Source organism: Lampris incognitus, chromosome 1 (genome assembly GCF_029633865.1).
Source record: "Lampris incognitus isolate fLamInc1 chromosome 1, fLamInc1.hap2, whole genome shotgun sequence".
Classification (NCBI taxonomy): Eukaryota; Metazoa; Chordata; class Actinopteri; order Lampriformes; family Lampridae; genus Lampris; species Lampris incognitus.
The window spans coordinates 38,798,803-38,823,121 of NC_079211.1; the positions used below are offsets into that span (position 1 = coordinate 38,798,803).

At 41.8% G+C, this 24,319-nt stretch overlaps 1 protein-coding gene across 1 annotated transcript; it reads left to right on the plus strand.

The window, feature by feature from the left end:
* Positions 1-9,584: 9,584 nt before the first annotated feature.
* On the plus strand, positions 9,585-10,985 carry LOC130110491 (E3 ubiquitin/ISG15 ligase TRIM25-like; the record flags this gene model as incomplete). The annotated part of the gene is made up of 1 exon (XM_056277606.1): positions 9,585-10,985. A coding segment is annotated over exon 1 (1,401 nt), but the record flags the coding sequence as incomplete, so codon positions are not given.
* Between the last annotated feature and the right edge of the window lie 13,334 nt (positions 10,986-24,319).

A 24,319-nucleotide genomic window follows, 5' to 3' on the forward strand; every position in this document is an offset into this window, starting at 1 on the left:
GGCGCCCTCTTATGGTGTTAGTTGGCACTGGCTGTAATCGCCGTAAACGTCACTCGTTCCTTTTCTCGCGATCGGTGACGAGAGTGGTGAGTAGAGTATTTGCTCCGTCCCATTTGGCGAATTAAAATGTTATAAATCGCTCGTAAATGTGATCCACACGTGTTACGTGTTTTATGAATGTATATGCAATGGTTTGTGATGAAGTGTAATTGTTATAAGTGCCACTGTAACTGTTTAATCGAGATAAATGAATGGTGTTCTGCAAATTTGCTAGCTAGCTTCCACAGGCGCGCTAGATTACGCCCGCACGAGCATTGTCTAGCTAGGGGCTAATACTAGTAGTGTTAAATATAATTTGCTTTACGTAACCAGGGGCTGGAGCAAGATATTAGTTTTTCTCGATTCCTTTGGCACATATTTCCATTGTTTACTTTTTCAAAATAGCTCACACACAGCCCTTAACAGAAGACGAAATGACCAAAACAACATATGATGTTTGCAGAATGACACCACCTTCTCAAAACTTGTCACACACCCATCACAACCAAACATTTCCATCAAAACCTACATCATCAAAACCTACCTAATGTAGGTTTTCTCATTTATTTAACAATAGATAACAAAATTGAAACTACAGCTATTTATATCAACCTGTGCAACCATCACTTCAACTTTTGTGCAGCACTCTCACATTATTGACTGTTTTACCACTGACAACCATACTACAATTTGAGTTTTGTACTGAGCACTCTTACTTAGGGAATATATTGTCAGAAAGTATTTGAAATCTCTATAAAAATTTGTATACAGTAAAATATTGTACATCTGTATAGAACTGTAAAGGCTATTGTAACAAAGGACCTGTCAACACCATTGACTTACATTTGTTTTACTGTACAAAATGGCAAATATTCTCACCCAAAAAAATATTTATTGTAGTCATTTTTCCATATTACATGTACATACTCTAAGAAATCAAAATGACAGGCTTCAATATACAGTAAAAAAAAAAAAAAGGTCAAAGCTCAAACTAAAAAGTCCATAAAAGCAAATGAAAAGACCCTGTAAATATTAAATTTTCAAACATTATCGACGCGGACCTGACGATTAGGCCACATGTTCTCATCCACATCACAGTTTATGTATTCCATTGCAATGCATTGTGGAAAAAAAAATCTTCTGGAATGGCGAATCCATCCCTGGCAGTCCTCTGCGCAGATTGCCAAGCATGCAGCATTCATTGCATCCAGCAATGACAATTGGTCATGTGGCCTGTGATCATATACTTTCCAACACCAGCAGGAGGAAAAACTCCTCGATTGTATTTAGCATTGGAGAGTAAGCTGGAAGAAACAGCATCATCATACGGGGAGGGGGAGTGAACCAGTCATTCACTACTCGCGAATGGTGGAAGGCCACAATGTCCCAAAGGATTACCAAACGGGACATGTCCGCCCTGAACAGGCCTCTCTCATGTGGCAGCACCAGCCTACCATGCAAGGCATTGAGAAACGGGCCTATGGTTGGTATATGGCAAAGGACTCCATTTGTGGAAATGTCTGCACAGATTGTAATGTTGGCACCCCTGTCCTGGCACGGTTTCTGTCACCCTGTGACCAATGATATTACGGCCACATCTCCTAACATTGGAGAGACTGAATCCCGCCTCATCCACATAGATGAACACATGATGTGTTACGTCTGCTTCCAGATCCATTACTCTCTACATTCAAAAAGAAATTCAGAGTAAATTACAACATATACAGAAGGTGCTATTTTCTACTGTAATTGAATGTTATGCAGCAAGACAAATCCTTTGTAGTGACAGATCCATACCTGTGCATACTGTGCACGCGCTGCCTTCACCTTGTCGCTATTCCTTTGGAATGGTACCTTGTATAGCTGCCTCGTTGCCCCCAGATTGTGTTTGAGGATGTGGTCTATTGTTGCAACACTTACACTGTTCACATTGACAAATGTCCCTTGGTCAGCTGAGACCGCTGCCTTGATCTCCCACAACCTGATGGCCCTGTTAGCAACCATTATGTCCACAATAGCAGCCTCCTGTTCTGCAGTGAACATTCTCCCCCTGCCACCAGTGTGGGCCAGTGTATTGATTCTGTGAAAATAGTGCAATAGGCAGTAAATATACAGTAATCAGAATTCTAGTGTATATTTTGAAAGTCAGTTACTCTGTTGTAAATGGCTTCAGTGAAACTACAGTACTGCATTGTATTGTGGCAACACACTTTACAGAAGTATAGAAATGGTTGTTGCCAAGAATGCAAATACAGTGAAACACAGTACAGTAAAGTGACTGTAAAGGCCGGCAAAGTGACTTATCTATTTTCATTGTGGAACGTACGAACAATTGATGCCACAGTATGACAGCTCACGTTTGGCTGAACCCTTTGGCCAGCCTCTCTCATGGAGAGGCCATCATTGACTACATGATCAATGATTGTTGCCTTAATTTCATGAGAGCATCTCACACAAATGCCACATCCCGACAGGGGCCCCTCTACCCTCGTCCAAGTCCTCGCCGAGGTTGTTGGTGGCAGCCTCCTTGATATCAACTTCAATCTATTGACCTCTTTTATAGGTTGAGAACTAATTGATGAATAGTGCACAGAGAGTTCACACAGGTGCTGACGATATTTAGAATTGAGAGAGCAGTTTCAGTAGGCTGCTAATGTGTCTGCAATGTGTTGCCATGGTTATTCAATTGAGTTTCGTGTCTCTCTCTGAGAAGTGTGTTAACTGTTTTGAAACGTGCGTTAAAACTCAAAGAAATTTGTGTGAAAGCAATGAGAACTAGTTAACCCATTCGCCAGAGAACACTCTTGCTGTGCAAAGAAGGTGTGAGCATTAGATTAAGTTGACCCATGAGTCACTAAATGTGTGTAAGCGGTCAAGACAAACTGTAACAACACTGTGCAGACGGATTGGTCTTTTTATCGCCAGACCCAATAAAAACACGTGCATGAACTCATACAGCCTGACGAGTCGTTTGCTGCTGCAAAACACGCAGACAAAAGACGAGGGGCTACAATTCGCGTCTTAAGCTATGACGTAGGCACGTCCCTGTTGCGTAGGCGCGCGCGCGCGCGCGAATTTGCTTCCGGCTCCATCGACTTGTTGACAATATGCCTCACTGCTGTGTCCCCCTTTGTTTAAATCGATCAGAGAGTAAAACTGAGACCAAACTGTCTTTCTATCGCTTTCCTCCGAAAGACAAAGATAAGAAGAGGTGGCTGCAGTTAATACGGTAAGTTGCTATTGAAGAAATGCATTGAAAATCGAAGTTTGGCGCCGACTTTTGTGCTAAGTGCAGACGAGCTACCCTGCACTGCAGACTAGCTACTACCGGTAGCTACCCTCTTGTTACCGAAATCCACGTTACATACTAGACCGGTATTTAGATTTTTATCTAATTCAACAAGCGAGGATCAATATATGTGCTTTTCCATATGTTTTTCTGCTCAATAAGGCTTTAATCAGAGTGTAGTGGAGGGTAAACAAGCATCGGTTAGCCACTTATGTTGTTACTACTACAACCCTGTCTGTGAAGACATACAGTTACTGTAAGCAAGCATTATGTCAGCTACACACTCGGAAAACTGCATTATTCTATGCATTGTTAGCCCATGATTATCTAAAACGAGATGATGCATCTCAAGGGGATTATCATTAAAGAGACTTGGAGTAAATGCATGAATAAGCAGGGGTACATAACGTTAGATAGTCCAGGTGAATGTGCTGTTTCTGCCTGTTTTGTTACAGTAGTTTCACTTCTGACTTTTCCCATATAAATCAAACAATGAAACTTCATATCTACAAAAAATGTTTCTGTAGGGAGACTGACATCTAATTCTAAAGCCTTACTATGTAACCTTTCCTTTATGAAAAGGCTATGAAAAGGCTATAATATTTGCCCCCCCCAAAAAAAAATCTGAATTGTATAGTATGTGAATACAATATAACTTGCCCAATCTGTATGGTAGACTGTTTGTATAATATCATTATACAATCTTTACAGTAGAGTATGTTAACACAATAGAAATTGTGTTTTAAATAATTGATGGTTAAAGTGGCATTCTTTAACTTTTTTTGATAAAAAATAAAGTTGATTTTGGTCACAATTTACCACTATCTTTCACTGAAGGAGGTAACAGGACTGATTTAGCCTATTTCCCATTCACAAATCCTTCACCATCTGTTACAATGCCCATGTTTGTGACTGTGTCTAACCAGACACAGACACAAAAATGGGCATTGTAGCAGATGGTGAAGGATTTGTGAATGGGAAATAGGCTAAATCAGTCCTGTTACCTCCTTCAGTGAAAGATAGTGGTAAATTGTGACCAAAATCAACTTTATTTTTTATCGAAAAAAGTTAAAGAATGCCACTTTAATTGTTCAAATCCAGGGCAGACGATAAGTTACAATGCAGCTTCAAGTTTTCATTGCCAATCATTTCTAAATCTCTCATTCTTTTTTTTTTTTACAGGCGTGATGGCTTTACACCAAGCCCCTGCTCAAGGGTGTGCAGTTGGCATTTTCCAAATGGCAAAGCTGCTGGCCCATCACGTTTTGCTTGGAACGAGGGGAAGACTTTCCCAGGCCACCTCAGCCTTCCACACAAGAAGAGAAAAACAGTACCACTCCCTCCCAGTGGTGAAGAAGGGACAAATGAACTTGAATTACAAAATTCAGACATTGCAACCGCAGAGCCCCCTAGTACTTCAGACAACCCAACCGCAGAGACCCCTAGTACTTCAGACAACCCAACCGCAGACAGCCCTATTACTTCAGACAACCCAACCGCAGACACCCCTAGTACTTCAGACAACCCAACCGCAGACACCCCTAATACTTCAGACAACCCAACCGCAGACACCCCTGGTACTTCAGACAACCCAACCGCAGACACCCCTAGTACTTCAGACAACCCAACCGCAGACACCCCTAATACTTCAGACAACCCAACCGCAGACACCCCTGGTACTTCAGACAACCCAACCGCAGACACCCCTAGTACTTCAGACAACCCAACCGCAGACACCCCTCGTACTTCAGACAACCCTTTTAACAGTGTTGCGCTGCTAGAGATAGAGGTTGACATGTTGAGAAGAGAGAATGAAAAATTGAAAAGAGAATTGGAGAAACAAAAACAGACCTTTTCCTTCAGCCAAATATCTTCCAATCGTGTCAAAGTAAAATATTTCACTGGCTTACCAGATGTTGCTACCGTCCTGGTTTTGGAAGCACTCTTATCTAAGTTTGAGCTACAATATCATTCGAATTGGACAGTCCAGTCTATGCCACTAGTCGATCAGTTGCTACTGACTTTGATGAAGCTCAAACTTAATTCTGGTCATGAAGACCTTGCAACCAGGTTTAATTGCAGTACAGCCACAGTTACCAACATTTTTATTACCATTGTCAGTGCCCTGTATGACATTTTATATGTTGGTATGCTTGAGAACAACATCCCCTCCATAGAGAAGAACCAGGCATCGTTGCCAGAGTGTTTCCGTCCGTTTCCTAACTAGGATTGTGCTCGATTGCACAGAGTTAGCAGTCTCCAGGACAGAGAGGCTTGACAAACAGAATCATTTATGGAGCCAGTACAAAAAACGGACCACACACAAAGCCTTAATAGGTGTGGCTCCTAATGGAGTGATAACATTTGTCAGTGACTATTATGGTGGAAGTGCCTCAGACAAGGCTATTACATTAGATTCTGGAGTTCTCAATCATCTACGCCCAGGAGACATGGTGATGGCAGATAAAGGCTTCACAATCCGGGACATCTTGCCAGAAGGGGTTTCACTCAACATCCCGTCTTTCCTTGTTAATGGACAGTTCACACAAGAAGAAGTTAAGAAAAACAAACTCATATCCAGTGCTAGGATCCATGTGGAGCGCTCCATTCAGAGGTTGAAATTGTTCAACATTTTGGACAATATCCCATATCAGTTCACTAAAAACATAAACAAAATACTGAAAGTGTGCGTGTGTCTTACCAACCTACAAACACCAATTCTTCGGGAAATAGCATGAAATGACTTGAATAAATGTAAGCAGAATCAGATTCATGTATTTATACTTTTAATAAAGTAATACTGAATTAAGAACACTGCTTGATTTTTTTAATCAAAACACATTTGTAACAAAATGCATAGTGCAAAAACTAATGTCACTGTAAAAAGTATAAAGTGCAAAACATCAACATTGGTAACAAAATGCATAGTGCAAAAACTGTCAACGTAAAATGTATAAAGTGCAAAACATCAACATTGGTAACAAAATGCATAGTGCAAAAACTACTGTCAACGTAAAGAAGAGGATCACCATATGATGAATACAACATTTAAATATGCAAATTTGCATATTTAAATGATATTGATGTACCGTGCATGTTCACATCATGTATACTTTACATTACTTAACCACTTATCCAACCCATATGTTTGGACAGAGTCCTTCAGGGCTCTAACTAAGTGTCTTGTGTTTTATGTTATTATGTTATGCTCTCCTCGAACCATCACCTTAACGTGGTGGAGAGGTTTGAGTGACCCCATGAATCCCGAGAGCTATGTTGTCTGTAGCCTTGCGCTACTGTAGGGTCACACATGGCAAACTGGTCTAGGAGGGAACAGACTTAAGAATGGTTCAAGAGCTGTGAGGAGTTGTGCCCCACAGTCCTTAAATATGCACAAAGTTTTAAATTTGATTAATTTGATTAATTAAATTTAATTAAAACCCTTGGCAAACTCGTCTGAGGATGACTAAATGAATGCTGGGGTTCATGTGGTTAAGACCATTCTTCTAATATTACATGTTTCCAAACATTTTGGACAAAATAGAACATTTTACATCAAGGTGCCCAGAGATTTCCTGGTGCCCAGCTGACCTGTATCCAACGTGGCCTATAACGTTAATAAGAAACAGATCGTAGCACACATGGTAGCCCTAAAATGGCTGTGATCTTACATGTAAGTCTATATTTCATTAATTCCTAATATGTATTTTAAATTCATTAAACCTTTACAGCGTTACAGTATGTACGATCATAGCCATTCTGGAGCTAGACACATGAAAAGCTAGCCTTGGATCCAAGAACGTCAGAGTTATTTTAACAAGTCAAACGTCGGAAAACAATTATCTACCGACAAAATAAAGCACTGGCAGTCTTTATCCAAGGCTTATGAATCGTCAGTAAACGTGGGATATAACATCAGAAGCCAGAATACCCAACATTACCAAGCTAACGCTAGCAAACCCTGTTAGCTCACTCACCTCAACCTGATAAACTTTCTGTTTCATGGAAGCCTGTACCTTGCCTTTTATAATGCCCCCTGAAACATTTACGTTCACAACTCTATCTGAATTGAAAGCATTGAGACCCTTTTTCACCCTGAGAGGTTCGTCTTTAAAAAAAGACGTTAATGTAAATATATTTACGGGTTCAGACATATTGTTTTGAGTGGAAAATAACGCAGTGAGATTCCCCAAGGCACCGGAAGTATAACTCCGCCCACACGTGACGTCGCGTCGTGCGTCGTGCTTAAGAGCCGAATGGCATACGTTGAAATATGTAGGCAGATCTGGCTGTTGGCTGAATAAAACAGTGTAGCAGTACCACTGATGAAAACACTGATTTATGGAATTAGATTTGTTTCAAAGGTGTCACAAAAAATCATAAATTAAGCGTGAATAAAATGAAACTTAATCGGGGTTTTGCCTTTGCTGACAGCTTTTGCATTTACGCAGCAAGTTTCCTCAGGCTAATCACGCATGCGTGTATGCAGTAAATGACCATCGCCTGCTGGGGTGAAATTCGTATCTCCCGGACCCTAACCCCCCCCCGGCGTTGACTCATCCAGTGAGCGTTTTGTGGAAGACTTTAAAAACCGACTTAGACAAAACAACAATCCTGAGACAGACAGGCGAGTGACAACCTGTTGACGGGCAGACACTGCGGTGCTACTGTGGAGGATGTAAGAAAGGAGACGAAACCTCTTCTCCCGCTAACGACCGCACAGCCGCGGGGTCGTTCCTTTCCTCCAACCTCATGCGAACGGTTCACAATAGCCTCGTGTCTACCCACAATCCCCCCTGCTGACCCCTGAACCCACTGTCTTAAAGGGACCGTCTCTGGTCTGCATGGTGAAACCTGCAAGAAGGTCGCTAGACTGCCATTTTTAACCGGATTGGCGAAGGTGAGCGTTAGCGTCTTCTAGCCCCGACACGGCACAGGTGCACCGTGTCGAAGGACGTGCAGCGTTAATTGGGACTTGTAGTCAACCCGACACCGAGTGAGTTTATTCGTTTAATTTTTGAATGTTTACGGTTTTTACACCCGTGGTTAGCCAGAGCAGCGTTGCCGGCCGTGTCCACGAGAGCAGTTAGCAGGCGGTGGTAATGCGTGACAGCGTTTCCTCCGTTGAATATGAACATGCCGCATGCTATGTGGCATGTCAGTGTAGGATGTGCTGTAGAGACGAGACTGGTAAACGCAAATGCCGACCGTCGATCGGCATGAATGGTAAGAGTCAGGAAGACGACCAACACGGTGAAACGCAATCGTACACTGTAAAACCCAAGTACCCCCGTCGATAAATCGACAGGTTTCAGGAATGTGTTTTTAGCCAACAACGCGAAGGTAAATATGAGCACTGCCGTTTGGTAGAGAGACATCAGTTTGGGCTTTGTAGCGAATCGTTTTAGATCGGGACTGAAACCGACCCAACAGCGGTAGAGAATCTAAATCCAAAATGGCTCCCTGTTAGCGACTCTCGGTCCTATGCCTTTGTGGACGACGCAGGCGAGATAGTTCGTAAGGTTCCCGGTTAGGTTAACGACTAAGTCAAACACAAGGCTATCGTGTGCTCGAAGCCTTTGACAATTTTCATTTTCATGTCGCTCTCTGTGGCACCTGTTTACCAGTAAAGAGGAAAGTTGGCAACTTGTTTAATGGTGAAAGCAAGACATGGAAGATCCGAAAAAGGAAGAAAAAGTGTCTCCCAGTACTCGTACAGAATTATTGGTAGTAGAGAATTTAAGCACAATACGGTGCATTTGGGCAATTAAAATGTAACCCCTATGTTGACAAATGGCTTCACGCTACTTCTACAGACTGGATCGGTTATACTGCAGAGGTATTGGAATCACACATTTCAGGTTATGCCCCCCCCCCCCGCCCGAGAGGTTTTGTTCCAAGTTGCAATATGACTTGGGGTCGGGGGGGTGTCATTATATTGCAATTCCCAGGTCATTGTGTTGCAATTTGGAACAGAACTTCTCGTTATTAATTTGGAACAAAACTTGTTGTTTTAATATCTAACACCTACTCTACCTGTTTTGTCATTTATTTCCCTAAGAATCAGGGATTTGAATTGGAGCCACATCGGCTGCCACAAAGTTCAAGACAGGAGAGCAACCTGCCTCCCCTTCTCCACCTGTTTCACCCACCCTGTCTCTCTCCTTTAATCACTTTCTCCACCCCCAACCTGCTTTTGTGCTTACTCCTCCTCCCTCCTTCCACATCTTGCCACGACCACCACCCCAGCCCAAAAATGGCATCGGCGCAGGAAGAGGAGTTGAGCATTTTGCAGGAGGAGCTCACTTGCCCAGTGTGCTTGGACATGTACCGTGACCCCCACCTGCTCCCCTGTGGCCACAACTTTTGTTTGACCTGCCTCTGTCGCCTCAAGCAGCAGGCAGAGCGGGGCCGGTTCCGGTGCCCTGAGTGCTGCGACAGCCACCGTATCAGCACTACTTTCCAGAAGAACTTCAAGCTTTCTAATATCACCAGGGACTTCCGGCGATGGGGCAGGGCCTTCACCGCTACTGCTTTGGCATCAACAGAGCCGCAGTTACTCCCTTTGGCGGCACAGCCACGCAAGACCGTATGCTCTGTCCCATGTGACTACTGCCCTCTGGCAGGGGCTGAGGCAACGGGCGGGGGACTCGATGGAAAAGAGGCCCACGGTGCCTCAGGGGAACAGGACACGATGGTGTCCACGCTGGCTATTAAGACATGTCTGAAGTGTGAGGTTTCGATGTGCCAGGATCATGTGAGGCCCCACCTGGAGCTCCCGGCATTCCGCGAGCACCCACTGACAGAACCGCTGAACGACTTGAGGAAGAGGAAGTGCCCAGATCATGATGAGATATACAGATACTACTGTATGGATGAAAAGGTATGCATATGCAATGCCTGCACAATTGAGGGAGATCACTCAGGACACACAATCAAGACCCTGAAAAACACTATGAAAGAGTTCAAGGGTGTGCTGGATAAGCAGATCTACTGGCTGGAGAGACTGTACAGCATAGTGGAGAAAATGCTCCATGAACAGAAAGAGAAGGAGAGACAGAACAGGAAGTTCCTTGAGGATTCTGAGCAGTACATAACTGGACTGGGAAAAGAGATGAAGGTCAAAGTGGATGTCTTTGTCTCTACGTTGCTGGACTGGACACAGATCCACTGCACATCCAACGGGCTGGCCATCCAGAAGAACATGTCCCGGCTCGGCCTGGACCAGGCCCATCTCCAGGAGGTCCGTGTTGATATCGAGGGCCTCATGGTGGAGAACGACCCTTTCCGCTTCATAGAAGCATATAAGACAGCAGTAAAGCACTGCTGTAGACAGCTAAAGAAGACTATGTTTTACCCAGAACACGTTGACATGGATAAAGATGTTCTTGGAGCCACAATGAAAGAGGAAATGAGGAAATTTATCAATGTGGAACTTCACTCTCCTATTGTCCACACCATCAATTCCCTGTGTTACAATGAGAAAGAGCAGGAGGAGAACGAAGAGGAAGAGGAGGACGACGATGATGATGATGACAGCAGCGAAGAGGAGGAAGAAGTGAGGAGTGAGGGAGAGGAAGAATATGGGGAACCTGACCAGAGCAAGTCAGCGGACAACATCTACACCCCAGAGGGCGAGGAGGAAGATGAGGATGATGGAGAAGATGAGGAAGAGGAGGGTGTTTAGTTGCATTGAGGATAGCTTTGATTTGTACTTCCTTAAGAACATTTTGAAATTAAAACCCAACTTTGGATCTTCCCCCATGTGTTTTGAGATCCTCCAGTGTGCAACAGGTTATGAGCAAACTTTTGACATTGGTGTTTTGACATCTGTTCGAAGGATCTCAACTTAGTATTGCCCTTTGTAGCAAAATCTTGAAATGCCACTCAAAGTCAAGAACCGCAATTGCTAAATCCAAATTTGAAATCCTCCGAGCTGTCATGACCTACTGGATATTAAAAAAAAAAAAGGCTCTAAGTGTGCTGTACTCAAAACTAGTTTTGCATATAGCATGTGCTAATGAAATATTTTTCCTAAACCTCTTGCATACTGCTTTAGATGCATTTAATATTAAAATATATCTGCTGTAAACCCTCAAGAATATGAATGTATTTTGGGGGGGTGGGGGTGGGCAATTTCTTTTCAGGGAAACTCAGAAAACCTCAAGATGGATGAGGCAAAGTCTTTGTAGATACTGGTGACATTTGCCTGATGCTTAATTCCTGAATCCTTGGAACAAGTTTTGTCTCCCACTTCAAGATTTTGATTTGGTAGTACAAAATGAAGGCCATGTCTACAAGGCAATACTAATGCATTTTGAAGGACCAACTACAGCTACATTGACCTAATTTGTAATGTCTAAAAGAAATTTGCCTCAAGCACCTCTGTCATGAGAAATGTTGGCTATTCTGCACTATGTCATTAACTTGTTTACTCTGTTGAAATATGGATCTTTTGGAATTTTCGTGACCCTGTTTATGAGTACTCTTAAAACACATCTTGCCTAAATAATTGGCTTAAGTAGATATCTTCAATAGTCTGACTCAGTGCAACAAGCACACATGAACATTGAGTTGTATTGGACCACTTTAGTAGAGCCTGCTTGATTTGAGTTGTTGAGTGGGAATGGTCTTACTTTGGGTTTTTTTGTTGTTGTTTAATATTGAATACCAAAGACTGGGGTTTGTATGCATGCATGGGTAGTTTAAAACGTTATTTGCTTGAAATGGTTTATGGAAAAAAGGTGCACTGTGTTCTGTATGTCAATGATTTACATACTGTAGGCTACAATATGACCTTTCACTTTAATAGTTGTGCTTAAAATACATTGACTTGTTTAAAATGTTCCTAATGTATTTCTGTGCACTTGCTAGAATATAATCCTGTAAATATCAGATTCAGTTGCGGTGGGAATGTTGCACTTTATTACAAAAATATGATATATCTTGCTTAAAACGTTTGAAAGTTGAAAATTGTATTTTGATATGGGTGATTAAGAGAGCCAAACTGAAAATAAGGCCAACCCCTTAAATAAAAGCTGTTTAAAAAAAAAACATTTGTATCTCCTCGTTCTGAATGTGGGCAGTGCAGGATGTGACCCACATCGAAATCAGTTTGCTGTTTGTAGTCCGTTTGAGTGGTTGACGGTTTTACGACAGGAAAATGTACACTTAAGTTCAGAGAAAGATAAATAAATGTTTTCACTTAATTATCTCACTTGTACATGTTATCATAGCAAATATGGAAGAACATTGGTGTACATTATTTTTTTATACCGTGAAATTTGAATTGATGTGATTAATAAGTTCTCCATTTATTTAAGTTCACTGCCTGTGTCCAGACTCACTGCCACCCAGGCAGCATCTCTCTTGTGGGGCAGTTTGTAGTTTTCACGGGTAATGTTGTAGACGGCAACAATCAAAGTCTCCTCTATCGTGGCTCACGAAGAAAACTACAGCCAAATGGGGTCAAGCACACACACTTCTTTGCTATTGGTTGAGGCTGCAGATTTGCTGGTCAAAGTTCACCAAAGTTGAACTTTGAAGATTTTATTTATTTATACATATATATATATATATATATATATATATATATATATATATATATTTTTTTTTTTAAATGATAACATGCAAGACATTACAATAAAAATACAATAAACGTACATAAAGAACATACAATCAGTTATTCAAATGTTAAAATACATTTCTTAAAAATAACAGTTCACATTGCTTTTTTTTAACATAAATTAATGGTATTGATGTAGTTTTGCATGTCTATCCAGTTTGGGTTAAGAATAATTAATACATTTCTAACAAACATCATGTTGGGGTGTTTATGGGATTAAATAGAAGCAGGATATCTTGCAATTGAAAGGTGAGATTGAAGAGGTTTTCCTAAGAATAAAATTTGATAAATGCGTCCAAAATTTACTAACTTGGGCAGCTCCAGAAAAGGTGGCTTAGAAATTCAAAATCATTTTCACAGAATACAAATTTATCATCAATGTCTATTTTAAATCTATTTGCAATAAAACTTTTCACTGGGTAAACTCTATGGATAGTCTTGAATGTAACTTCTTTGACCTTATTAGATATACAATATATATGTCATTGACTCCAGACATGTTTCCAATTGACATGTTTCACAGTGGCACAGTGGTTAGCATGGTTGCCTCACAGCAAGAAGGTCCTGGGTTTGAGCCCCGGGGTAGTCCAACCTTGGGGGTTGTCACGGGTCGTCCTCTATGTGGAGTTTGCATGTTTTCCCCATATCTGCATGGGTTTCCTCCAGGTGCTCCGGTTTCCTCCCACAGTCCAAAGACATGTAGGTCAGGTGAATCGGCCATACTAAAGTGTGTGTGTGTGTTCGCATGTGTGTGTGTCGGCCATGGGATGGCCTGGCGGCCTGACCAGGGTGTCTCCCCACCTGCCACCCAATGACTGCTGGGATGGGCTCCAGCATCCTCGTGACGCTGAAAACAGGATAAGCGGTTTGGATAATGGATGGATGGATGGATGGATGTTCCACTGTGGAATTCCAAAACATTACCACAGGAGGTGTAAAACATTCTTACAGACTGATCTAACATAGTTGTTATTGCATTTTTTTTTTGCTTCGGATATCAACACCTAATATAAGTGACGATAAGAAATCTTCCATAGATTCACCTATAGTGTTGTATTCTCTTATGAGAGACATCACTCCTTCAGGAATGGACTTACAGTTTGAAATTCTATGCGATAGAAACATCAAAATGACATAAATTCTGCATGGCTATAAAATTGACCATCTTTGTTAAATAATTGTTTAAGCCATATGATATTACAGTCAATACAGTTTCTAAAAAATGATTCGTTTCTATATCTGATATCCGTGTTGTTCCAAATTGTGTATTTATGAAGAGAGAAATTGTAAGAGAAAGTCCAAATAAGTAGTACTTGTTTATGAAAATTTGCAAGCCCAACTGTGAGTTTCCCCAACATCAAAACTGCATTTCAGTAAAAACTCAATGCCACCAACCTGTTGGAAAACTGGGTTTGGAAATATGTGTCAAATTGTGTCTCTGGTCTTTAGATAGTTCTGTATCCATTTAATCTTAAAAATAATATTAGAGATTTGGTAATCCAATGTGTTTAGACCTCCCTTGTCCTGGCCATTACAAATTATATCTCTTTTTAAGTAGTGAGGTTTATTCCTCCATCTACTAATACTTTCGGCTGCTTCCATTAGGGGTCGCCACAGCGGATCATCCGTTTCCATCTCTTCCTGTCTTCTTTGTCTTCCTCTGTCACACCAGCCACCTGCATGTCCTCCCTCACCACATCCATAAACCTCCTCTTTGGCCTTCCTCTTTTCCTCTTCCCTGGCAGCTCCATATTCAGCATCTCTTCTCCACACATGTCCAAACCATCTCAGTCTTGCCTCTTACTTTGTCTCCAAACCGTCCAATTTGAGCAGTCCCTCGAATATAATCATTCCTAATCCTGTCCTTCATCATTCCCAGTGAAAATCTTAGCATCTTCAACTCTGCCACCTCCAGCTCCACCTCCTGTCTTTTCGTCAGTGCCACTGTCTCCAAACCATATAACAGAGGTTTATTCCATTCCTCCATATAAAGTTAAAAAGCTTTGAATCTACTTTTTTTATGAATGATGGGGGAACATCTAAAGCAAGGGAGGTATAGACCAATCTCGATAAGCCTTCAGATTTAGAAAGAACATGTACATCGGGAAAAGATGTCTCAATAACCAAGAATTGAATTTATTTTCTACTTTTTTGAGAATGGGAGAGAAGTTTAATCTTGATCTTTCTTTCTGGTCCTTGCAGATCTTAATACCCAAATAGGTAACCATATTCTTAATAGGAATTACACATATAGTGCTGACCATGATATGTTTCAAGGGTAACAACTCACATTTTCTTAATATTTTTTTTTCAGACCAGACACTCTTAAGACGGATGTCAAACATTCAATTGCTTTTTGAACTTGTGTGCCATCTTTTAGGAAGAGCGTAGTATCATCCGCTGGTTGGGAGCACCTTAATTCTTTGTCTTCTATCTCACTACCTCTAAATAAATCTTTGTTTATATGTAATGCCATGACTTCCATCCATCCATTATCTGAACCACTTATCCTGCTCTCAGGGTCGCGGGGATGCTGGAGCTTACCCCAGCAGTCATTGGGCAGCAGGCGGGAAGACACCCTGGACAGGCCGTCAGGCCATCACACAGAGCCGACATACACATGCACCCACATACATTCATACCTAGGGACAATTTAGTATGGCCAATTCACCTGACCTTCATGTCTTTGGAATGTGGGAAGAAACTGGAGCCCCTGGAGGAAACCCACACAGACATGGGGAGAACATGGAAACTCCACACAGAGGATGACCTGGGACGACCCCCAAGGTTAGACTACCCCGGAGCTTGAACCCAGGACCTTCTTGCTGTGAGGCAACCATACTAACCACTGCGCCACCGTGCCGCCCTAATGCCATGATTTGAGTAACTAATTGGTGATTATTTTCAGAGTGTAATTAATACCCTTTACAATAAAGGTAGTAGTTCGGTGAAAATACCTTATGGGATATCACAACAGTTTGATATTGGTAGGGGAATTGGAAAAGTTTGCCCAATGTCTCCTTTTTTATTCCTTTTAGTTACTCTAATGCCATAACTTGAGTAACTAAAAGGAATAAAAAAGGAGCAATTGGGGAACCTTTCAAATTCCCCTACCAATATCAAACTGTCGTGATGTCCCACAAGGTAATTTCACTGAACTACTACCTTTATTGTAAAGGGTATTAATTACCCTGAAAATAATCACCAAAACCAAAGAAACGAAGAGTTTCAAATATAAATGAATGCTCAACGGAATCAAAGGCCTTGTAAAAGTCAACAAATAAAATAAGACTCATCCTTTATGAAGTCACTGTTGTCAATTAAATCTAATACCAGGCGATTGTTACATATATGTATATGTATAATATACATATATTACATCTATGTCTACCCTTCATAAAGCCAGATTGAGATATGTCTATAATAGAATCAAAATTGTTTTTTAATCTCTCAGCAAATATTGATGCTAGTAATTTTCCATCACTGTTAATCAAAGTGATGGGCCTCCAGTTATCTAAAAACAAGGGATCCTTGTCTGGTTTCGGTATTATTGTGATCAAACCTTGTCACTGAAGTTGGAAGAGATCCTAAAATAATTGCTTCCCTAAAAACCAACTAAATAAATTCTGTGAGATTATCCTGGGAAAAACTTGTAAGCCCATCATTCCCAGGTGATGTGTTGCCCTTCAATTTATTGATACTTTTCTTTATTTCATTCATGGTTATTTCTTCATCACACTTGCTCTTAAAATCCTCATCAATGAGTGTGGCATTCTGTCTAACTGACTCCAGAAAGACAGACATATTAGTGGTAGGGCAGGCATTATTTGTAAATAGATTACTGTAAAACCCAGAAACATATTTAGAAATATCCTTGTAATTTTGATTTTCATGGCCATCTCTTTTAAGTTTTTTGAACATAAGTAAATTTGCCATTTCTTTTCTCAAGGTTGTAAAAATATTTTGTATTCTTTTCACCCTATTCTAACCATCTCCTTCTTGATCATACAAAAGCCCCCCCTGGCCTTTTCTTCATATATTTCATCCAATTTGAACTGTAGATTAAGTAATCTTTGTTCATGTTCTTAATTTCCTCTTCCTTTAATATTTTGTATTTAGCAATGTCCTCACTCCCCCCCCCCTTATTTCTCCCCAATTGTATCCGGCCAATTACCCCACTCTTCCGAGCTGTCCCGGTTGTTGCTCCACCCCCTCTGCCGATCCGGGGCGGGCTGCAGACTACCACATGCCTCCTCCAATACGTGGAGTCGCCAGCTGCTTCTTTTCACCTGACAGAGGGGTTTCGCCAGGGGGACATAGCGCGTGGGAGGATCACGCCCCCTGCCCACAGCAGTGCAACAGAAAAGACAAAACAATATATCTAAAAATTATACCACCGAAAACATAAAAGCAGAGAGAACAAAACAAAAAAGTAAAAACAATTAACAACATTGTCTATTCAAGTGCATCATAGTCCATTAAAGTGCCATTTCAGCTAAATGTTGACAGCTGGTGTCTGTCAACGAGTGATCGGCACTGATGGGGGGGGTAGGTGGATGGGCATGACTGTTGGGGGAGGGGGCCGTTTGTTAATGATCCTGACGGCTTGTGGGTAGAAGCTATTTAGCTTTCTGCTGGATTTAGTACACATGCTCCTGTACCTCTTCCCAGAAGTTTTTGTTTATTATCAAATAGAGCACAATATGAAAACATTAAATAACTATGTACAAGATTTTTTTTAAAATGAAATTGCACAAATATTAGTTAAAAAAAAGAACACCATAAATCCATCCATCCATTATCCAAACCGCTTATCCTGCTCTCAGGGTTGTGGGGATGCTGGAGCCTATCCCAGCAGTCACACACACCCAGCATAACAAAAATCCTTTCAGTGTAAATTACAAGACTATTCTAATGCAATATAAAACAATGAATAACTTTTAACTAGAATATGTGCAAGAATATTAACAAATAAACAAGTGTATCTTATGGACTGTGATGTGGGAGGCTCAAGTTGTCAGTCTTCACAAACACACAGGGCAACAGAAAAAATGACTTGGCTGCCACTTTAAAGTGAAAAAGGCAAAATAGTAGATGTGATGCTGATGTTTACTCATATTAACTGCAAAGAAATCGCCAAACATAACTTAGAAGAAATGACTTATTCCTGTGAAACTCAATCGTGTGAAAGGTTTGAAAGGAACTTATTCTTACATTTTTCTCCTTTTTTTTGCATTTCAAAGTTGTTTTTATTCTCTTTTTTTTCGTTTTTGTTACTTAAAAAGTTTTTCGATGAGAGAATCTCTGGGCCACTTCACCTGCACTGAACCCAAATAAGGCACTGGAGCTCTCCTTCAGGTTTGATATAACTTTAACAGTGCAAGTGACTTAACGTTTCGATGTGCACGTGTCTTCATCAGAGTCAAAACAAAAACTAAAAAAAAAGTATTTGATACTTCTGAAACAAATCTAATTCCATAGTGACTGTGAAAACGGGAATCCTATCAGCACAGAGATTAGCTCACTGTAGTTATTAAAATTGGGTGACACGGTGCTGCAGTGGTTAGCACTGTTGCTTCACAGCAAGAGTGTCCTGGGTTCGACCCCCAGGTCATCCCAGATCCTTTCTATGTGGAGTTTGCATGTTCTCCCCATGTCTGCGTGGGTTTTCTCTGGGTGCTCCAGTTTCCTCCCACCATCAACAAGACATGCATGTTAGGGTTAATACTCCTGTCTGTGCCCTGTGCCCTTGACCACGGCAATGGAACGAAGAACTGGAGTTGGTCCCTGGGTGCTGTATGGCAGCTGCCCACTGCTCCTAGCTACACAGCTAGGATGGGTTACATGCAGACAAGAATTTCCCTATGGGGATCAATACAGTACTAAAAAAAAAATCCGTATTTGTAAAGCTATTAACATGGAATTAGCTGCTTCATCGTGTCGTGAACTTTTCTTTTTTAATCTATATCATGATTTGGCTAGCAGTCTAACCCAAAGTGACCCAGAATCTGTCAAAGTGTTCTAAAGCAGTCCTGTATGGTGAAACTTGGACATGAATTGATATATAGGCTGTTTCTGAGATAAACCCTTTGACATTGCTGATGTTTACCACTCCCTCTTATCACAATGCCACCCCGTGCCCACTTCTCTGTTAATAACCTCTTAGTTTAAAAACTAACAGGCTGCCATGAGAAACAGTGAAACAGAGACTCTTAAGTTATTCTAAGTATTGCCATGTCGGCCCTTTTATTAAGCTTTATGACAAAGCCATCCATGCTGCCATGAAATAACTGAGAACATCACCAGAGACTTTAATCAGCAAAGCAGGGGGGGAAGTAATAGTATGCAGGCAAGAGATTAGCTCCAAATTATTAAATGAATCAGTGTGCTACTTAATATTGTTTGGGAGCAATCGCACCGTGGTATTTGCTGGAAAGGGTGGGCATCCACCCATGTTTCTGCTTGACCAAATAATGTCGTGTTGAAATATTTCAAGCTCAACTGTACTTTTTGGTTTAGCTTAGTTAAGATTTAATTTGCACAAAGATAAAATGTGCAGTCAACAATAGAAAATACAATAAATACTAAAAGAGGAGCAACAGATCACTACTCCATTCAGGTGATGTAAAAAGAAAATAACTCAGGGGTATATCTCACCTTCAAATAAACAACAGATAGAAACAGAGAAATTGAAAAATGCATTTAACATCCCCCCCCCTTTTCTCCCCAACTGTATCTGGCCAATTACCCCCGCTCTTCCGAGCTGTCCCGGTCACTGCTCCACCCCCGCTGATCCGGGGAGGGCTGCAGACTACCACATGCCTTCTTTGATACACGTGGAGTCGCCAGCCGCTTCTTTTCACCTGACAGTGAGGAGTTTTGCCAGGGGGCACGTAACACGTGGAAAGATCACGCTATTCCCCCCAGTTCCCCCTCCCCCGCAAACAGGCACCCCAGCTGACCAGAGGAGGCACTAGTGCAGTGACCAGGACACATACCCACATCCAGCTTCCCACCTGCAGACACGGCCAATTGTGTCTGCAGGGCCGCCTGACCAAGCCGGAGGTAACACGGGGATTTGAACTGCCGATCCTCGTGTTGGTAGGCAACGGAATAGACTGCTATGCTACCCGGACAGCCCTGCATTTAACATCTGATATAGAACATTATACTATTCTGCTCCATGTTCACGATATTCTTCATCTATGGAGGATAAAGGGAAGTTAGTTATTTTCTGCCCCAAATAAACAATCTTAAAATATTGAATATAAATTATGGTAGTTTGTGTAAATGAGTCCATCACCACCTGCTTTCAGTCCCTCTCAAATCAATCTGGCTCCCAACACTAAATTCAATACCCAAATATGCAAATAGAAACACTCACAAATATACGCTCACGCAAGCATGCCTGCACACACATGCTTGAACACACACAAATGAGCAACAACCCACACACTCGTATGAGGGGGCAGGGAAGTGCGCTCGGAGAGTGAACCGGAGAGAATACTGTGATATATGTTTTAGATTTGACACGCATGAACCTAAAGCAGGCCATTCCACGTCAAAGACAGGCATCCGGATGTAATTGAATTAAGCTATGGTGCCTTTAAATAGCAATATCCTGCCAAACAAATAGCAAAATAATATGATTGGGGCCAATTAGAGTCCAGAGTGCTCTTGGATTTTAGGCTATAACCATCTGCAGGCCCAGCTCAGCTCAGTTTATGTGGCAAGATTGTATGAAAACATTTTGTGACCTGATTTTCGAGTTAATTTTTTTTTTTAATGATAAGGCATATAGCTGCAGTCTCTGCCCTTCATGGCCACAGCTCAGCCTGTACTGCAGCCTGTTCCAGTCATACCAGTTATATTGTGGATAGATGGGAACACAGCCTGACTAGATGTAATGTACAGTAACACCAGTGTCAAACCTGCAGTCAGCTCCACTACTCAGATATAAACGTAAGAGGAAATCCTGGCTGCATTGGCTTGAGCCATGATGGCGGCACGGCGGTGGTTTATGGTTTACATTCTGATTTTGATCAGCTCCTTTATCTTTTACTGTTCCCCGCTGCCTGTGTTGCACAGACTAGTAACAGCACAGTGTCAGCAGCAGAGAAGAGGCAGTTGGGATGAAGCGCCCTGCCCAGGGGCACAATGGTTGCATCTTAGTTCAAGCAGTTGTCAGACGAGGTTAAATCGAGATCATCCAGCCAGTCCTTGGATCTGAAGCAACCGTTTGGTTGCTCTCTGGCTTCTCTTATCACTAGGATGTCCGCCATCCCCATGTAAAACTTAACAGACACGGTGGAAGGGTAAAGCCAAAAAAGGATCAAATCTATGTGTATTAAGAAAAAGAAACAATTAGATAAACATACACATTTGCATGTGATCAGCATTCAGTTTGCATCAGTGCATAACTAGTTTTGGGCACGACTGGAACATTCACCAGCGCTGTTGAGACTAAGCTCAAAAGATGATTCAGAAGCTCGATTTGACCAAGAATGGTGTGGCTATGGTCCCTGACAGTGCTCTGCTGTTGTTAAGGTCTGCTTGCTGCAAATAACACATTGCTCTTTAGGGAAATGTAATTCTTTGTTTTCAATCCGGAGATATGACTTTTTTTTCTTCTCAGTCCATTTGACCAAAAAGACATTTTTGACTAACAGGCATGCTGGCTGAGCCACATGCTGAGTGCAAACACAAAATACAGTACGAGTGAATTATTCATGGAGAGCCAATATTTTTTGTAAGCTATCATAGCGCATCTGTTTAAACCCTATCAGGGAGTAGCACCACAACCCCCCCCCCATATTCTGAATTGTACATCTCAAAGATCTGTGCAATACCATTTAATAAAGGTCTTATTGCGAGGTATTGTGTTATGCCTGTGTGCATTAATCTGCATTAATGCACACAGGCATAACACACATATGTCTGTGCTGGAAATATGTTTGATGGTACTAATGTTTAGAACGTGCTGAAAATTCCCCTGATACAATATGTATTTAATAGTGTGTCACTGTATAGTGTCAGTATAAAAAATACAAATGTATTGTCAGACATGAGAACAAAGTTACAGGACTTGAATAATTACTTAAATTGGGATATAACCATACTATCCTAGTGGTTAATACACAGGCAATCAGATTTACATAGGAACAAAACCTTATTAAGTGTGGCCATTTTTCCCCTCTATGAATTTATTGAACTAAATAATAAAAATAAAACGTGACATAAACAAAACACAAAACAACAAACTTTTTATAATAGAACAAACCAGTAAATATTAAAAATAAACTAAGCGAATAAAAAAGGCTGGGGGGCGTCCGAGTAGCGTAGCGGTCTATTCCACTGCCTACCAACATGGGCATTCGAATCCCCGTGTTACCTCCAGCTTGGTCGGGCGACCCTACAGACACAACTGACTGTGTCTGCGGGTGGGAAGTCTGATGTGGGTATGTGTCCTGGTCACTGCACTAGCGCCTCCTCTGGTCGGTCAGTCGGGGTGCCTGTTCAGGGGAGAGGGGGAACTGGAGGGAATAGCGTGATCCTCCCACGCACTACGTCCCCCTGGTGAAACTCCTCACTGTCAGGTGAAAAGAAGTGTCTGGTGACTCCATATGTATCGGAGGAGACATGTCTGTAGCCCTCCCCAGACCGGCAGAGGGGGTGGAGCAGCGACCGGGACAGCTTGGAAGAGTGAGGTAATTAACCGGATACAATTGGGGAGAAAAAGGGGGGAAATAAAAAAAAAAAAAGGTGACATGTTCTGACATTGCCATAAGTGTTTGCAAATACAGAACTGGCAGAAGATGTCTCCAGGTCAGAACAGCAGTGAAGGCGAATTAAGGCTGCAACAGAGGTTGGTCCCCCATCGTCTTGGTTCTCCATGCCATTGGACTCTGGCCACCCCCTGCCAAGGACCACATTGTGGCTGCAGGCGCATCAGCCACTCCATGTAAAAAGCTGTCACGCACAGGCATCCTCCCTCCCATTATGCGGTTCCAGGATTGGCCTCTACAACCACCTGAAGACCCAGAGGGAGGACGGTCATACTTGACTCCGAGTGACTGTCTATGATGATGAGATGATGATGACTGCCTGGTTATTTTATAAACCAGAGGAACCTAGGGCCTGTATTATTTTACAAGAACAAACGTGTCTAATATATAGTAGCTAGCTAGCTAGATTCTTTATTGTCCTTCTTGAGGAAATTTGATACAACTGATACATTTTAATACAATTAATATAGAAATGTGTGCTTTCGCATTCTATCAAAGCAAATGCATTTCATGGCAGGAAGCAAGAGGCCCTGCTGATGTTGTTGGGCAGAGAACTTTGTTCCAGAAAGTGAAAGATGGATTACTGGGAATTAAAGCAACAACAACATCAGTGTCATGACAACCCTTTTGGATAGAGAGCTCTGGTCACTTGCTGTTATTTACCCAGGTGATTCATTCTGTTGTCCTTATCGAATGACTTTCCAGTGTTCCATCTGGATACTCCCCCTCCCCATCCCCATCTTTTCCTACTCCTATCCTTCCTATACCCTTTTCTTCTCTTCGCTCCTCCTACTTCCCTCCCCCCTATGCCTCTATTACCCCCTCTCCTTAATCTATCACTCTCTCATCTTTATCTCCTGCTCTCTCCATCCTCATTTGCTTGTCTCCTTCCTTTCTCTGTAATAAAAGCAGCCATAATGGAACAAGGGCCCAAACAAGGTCAAAACACAATAAAGCTGTCTCAGACTCGGGGCTCTTCAGGGCAATGTTGACTTCCCCACCAGAGAATGCCAGAGACGCAGACTATGAATGTCATACGTTTAAAGATGAAGAAATAAATCTTTGTAGAGCAAGCAAAAGCTGGTTTGTGATGGCGAAGCTGGTTTAGATTTCAACATTCAAACCTCTATTTATTCAGAGAAGATCCACTGAGCACGCAACCTATTCATTTCTTTCAGCACCGCCGCACTGCTATTCATTCACACAGCTAATGTGCATTCCCACCCTGGAGCACCACCACGGACCTAGCTGTCAAACGGTGAGAGCTGCTCAGTATTAACACAATCTACTCGACTGTCCGCCCACTGAGAACTGCTTTGGCCACTGTAACTTCAGTGTGTACGGATGAGTGTCCAGGATAGGATAAGAGCCCTGGTTGAGGGGAAGAGTTGTTGAATAGGAGTGGGATTAGGGTAGCGGTAAAGAGTCAATATATGTGTAAAAAATAAAAATAAAAAATAGAAACAAGTAAATTGATAAGAACAAAGCCAAAAATGCATAAAATATTAAAATATATAAGTATTTATGATATATTACAAAACTTGAACAGTTGTTTGTGATTAAGCCATCCGATTGGCCGAG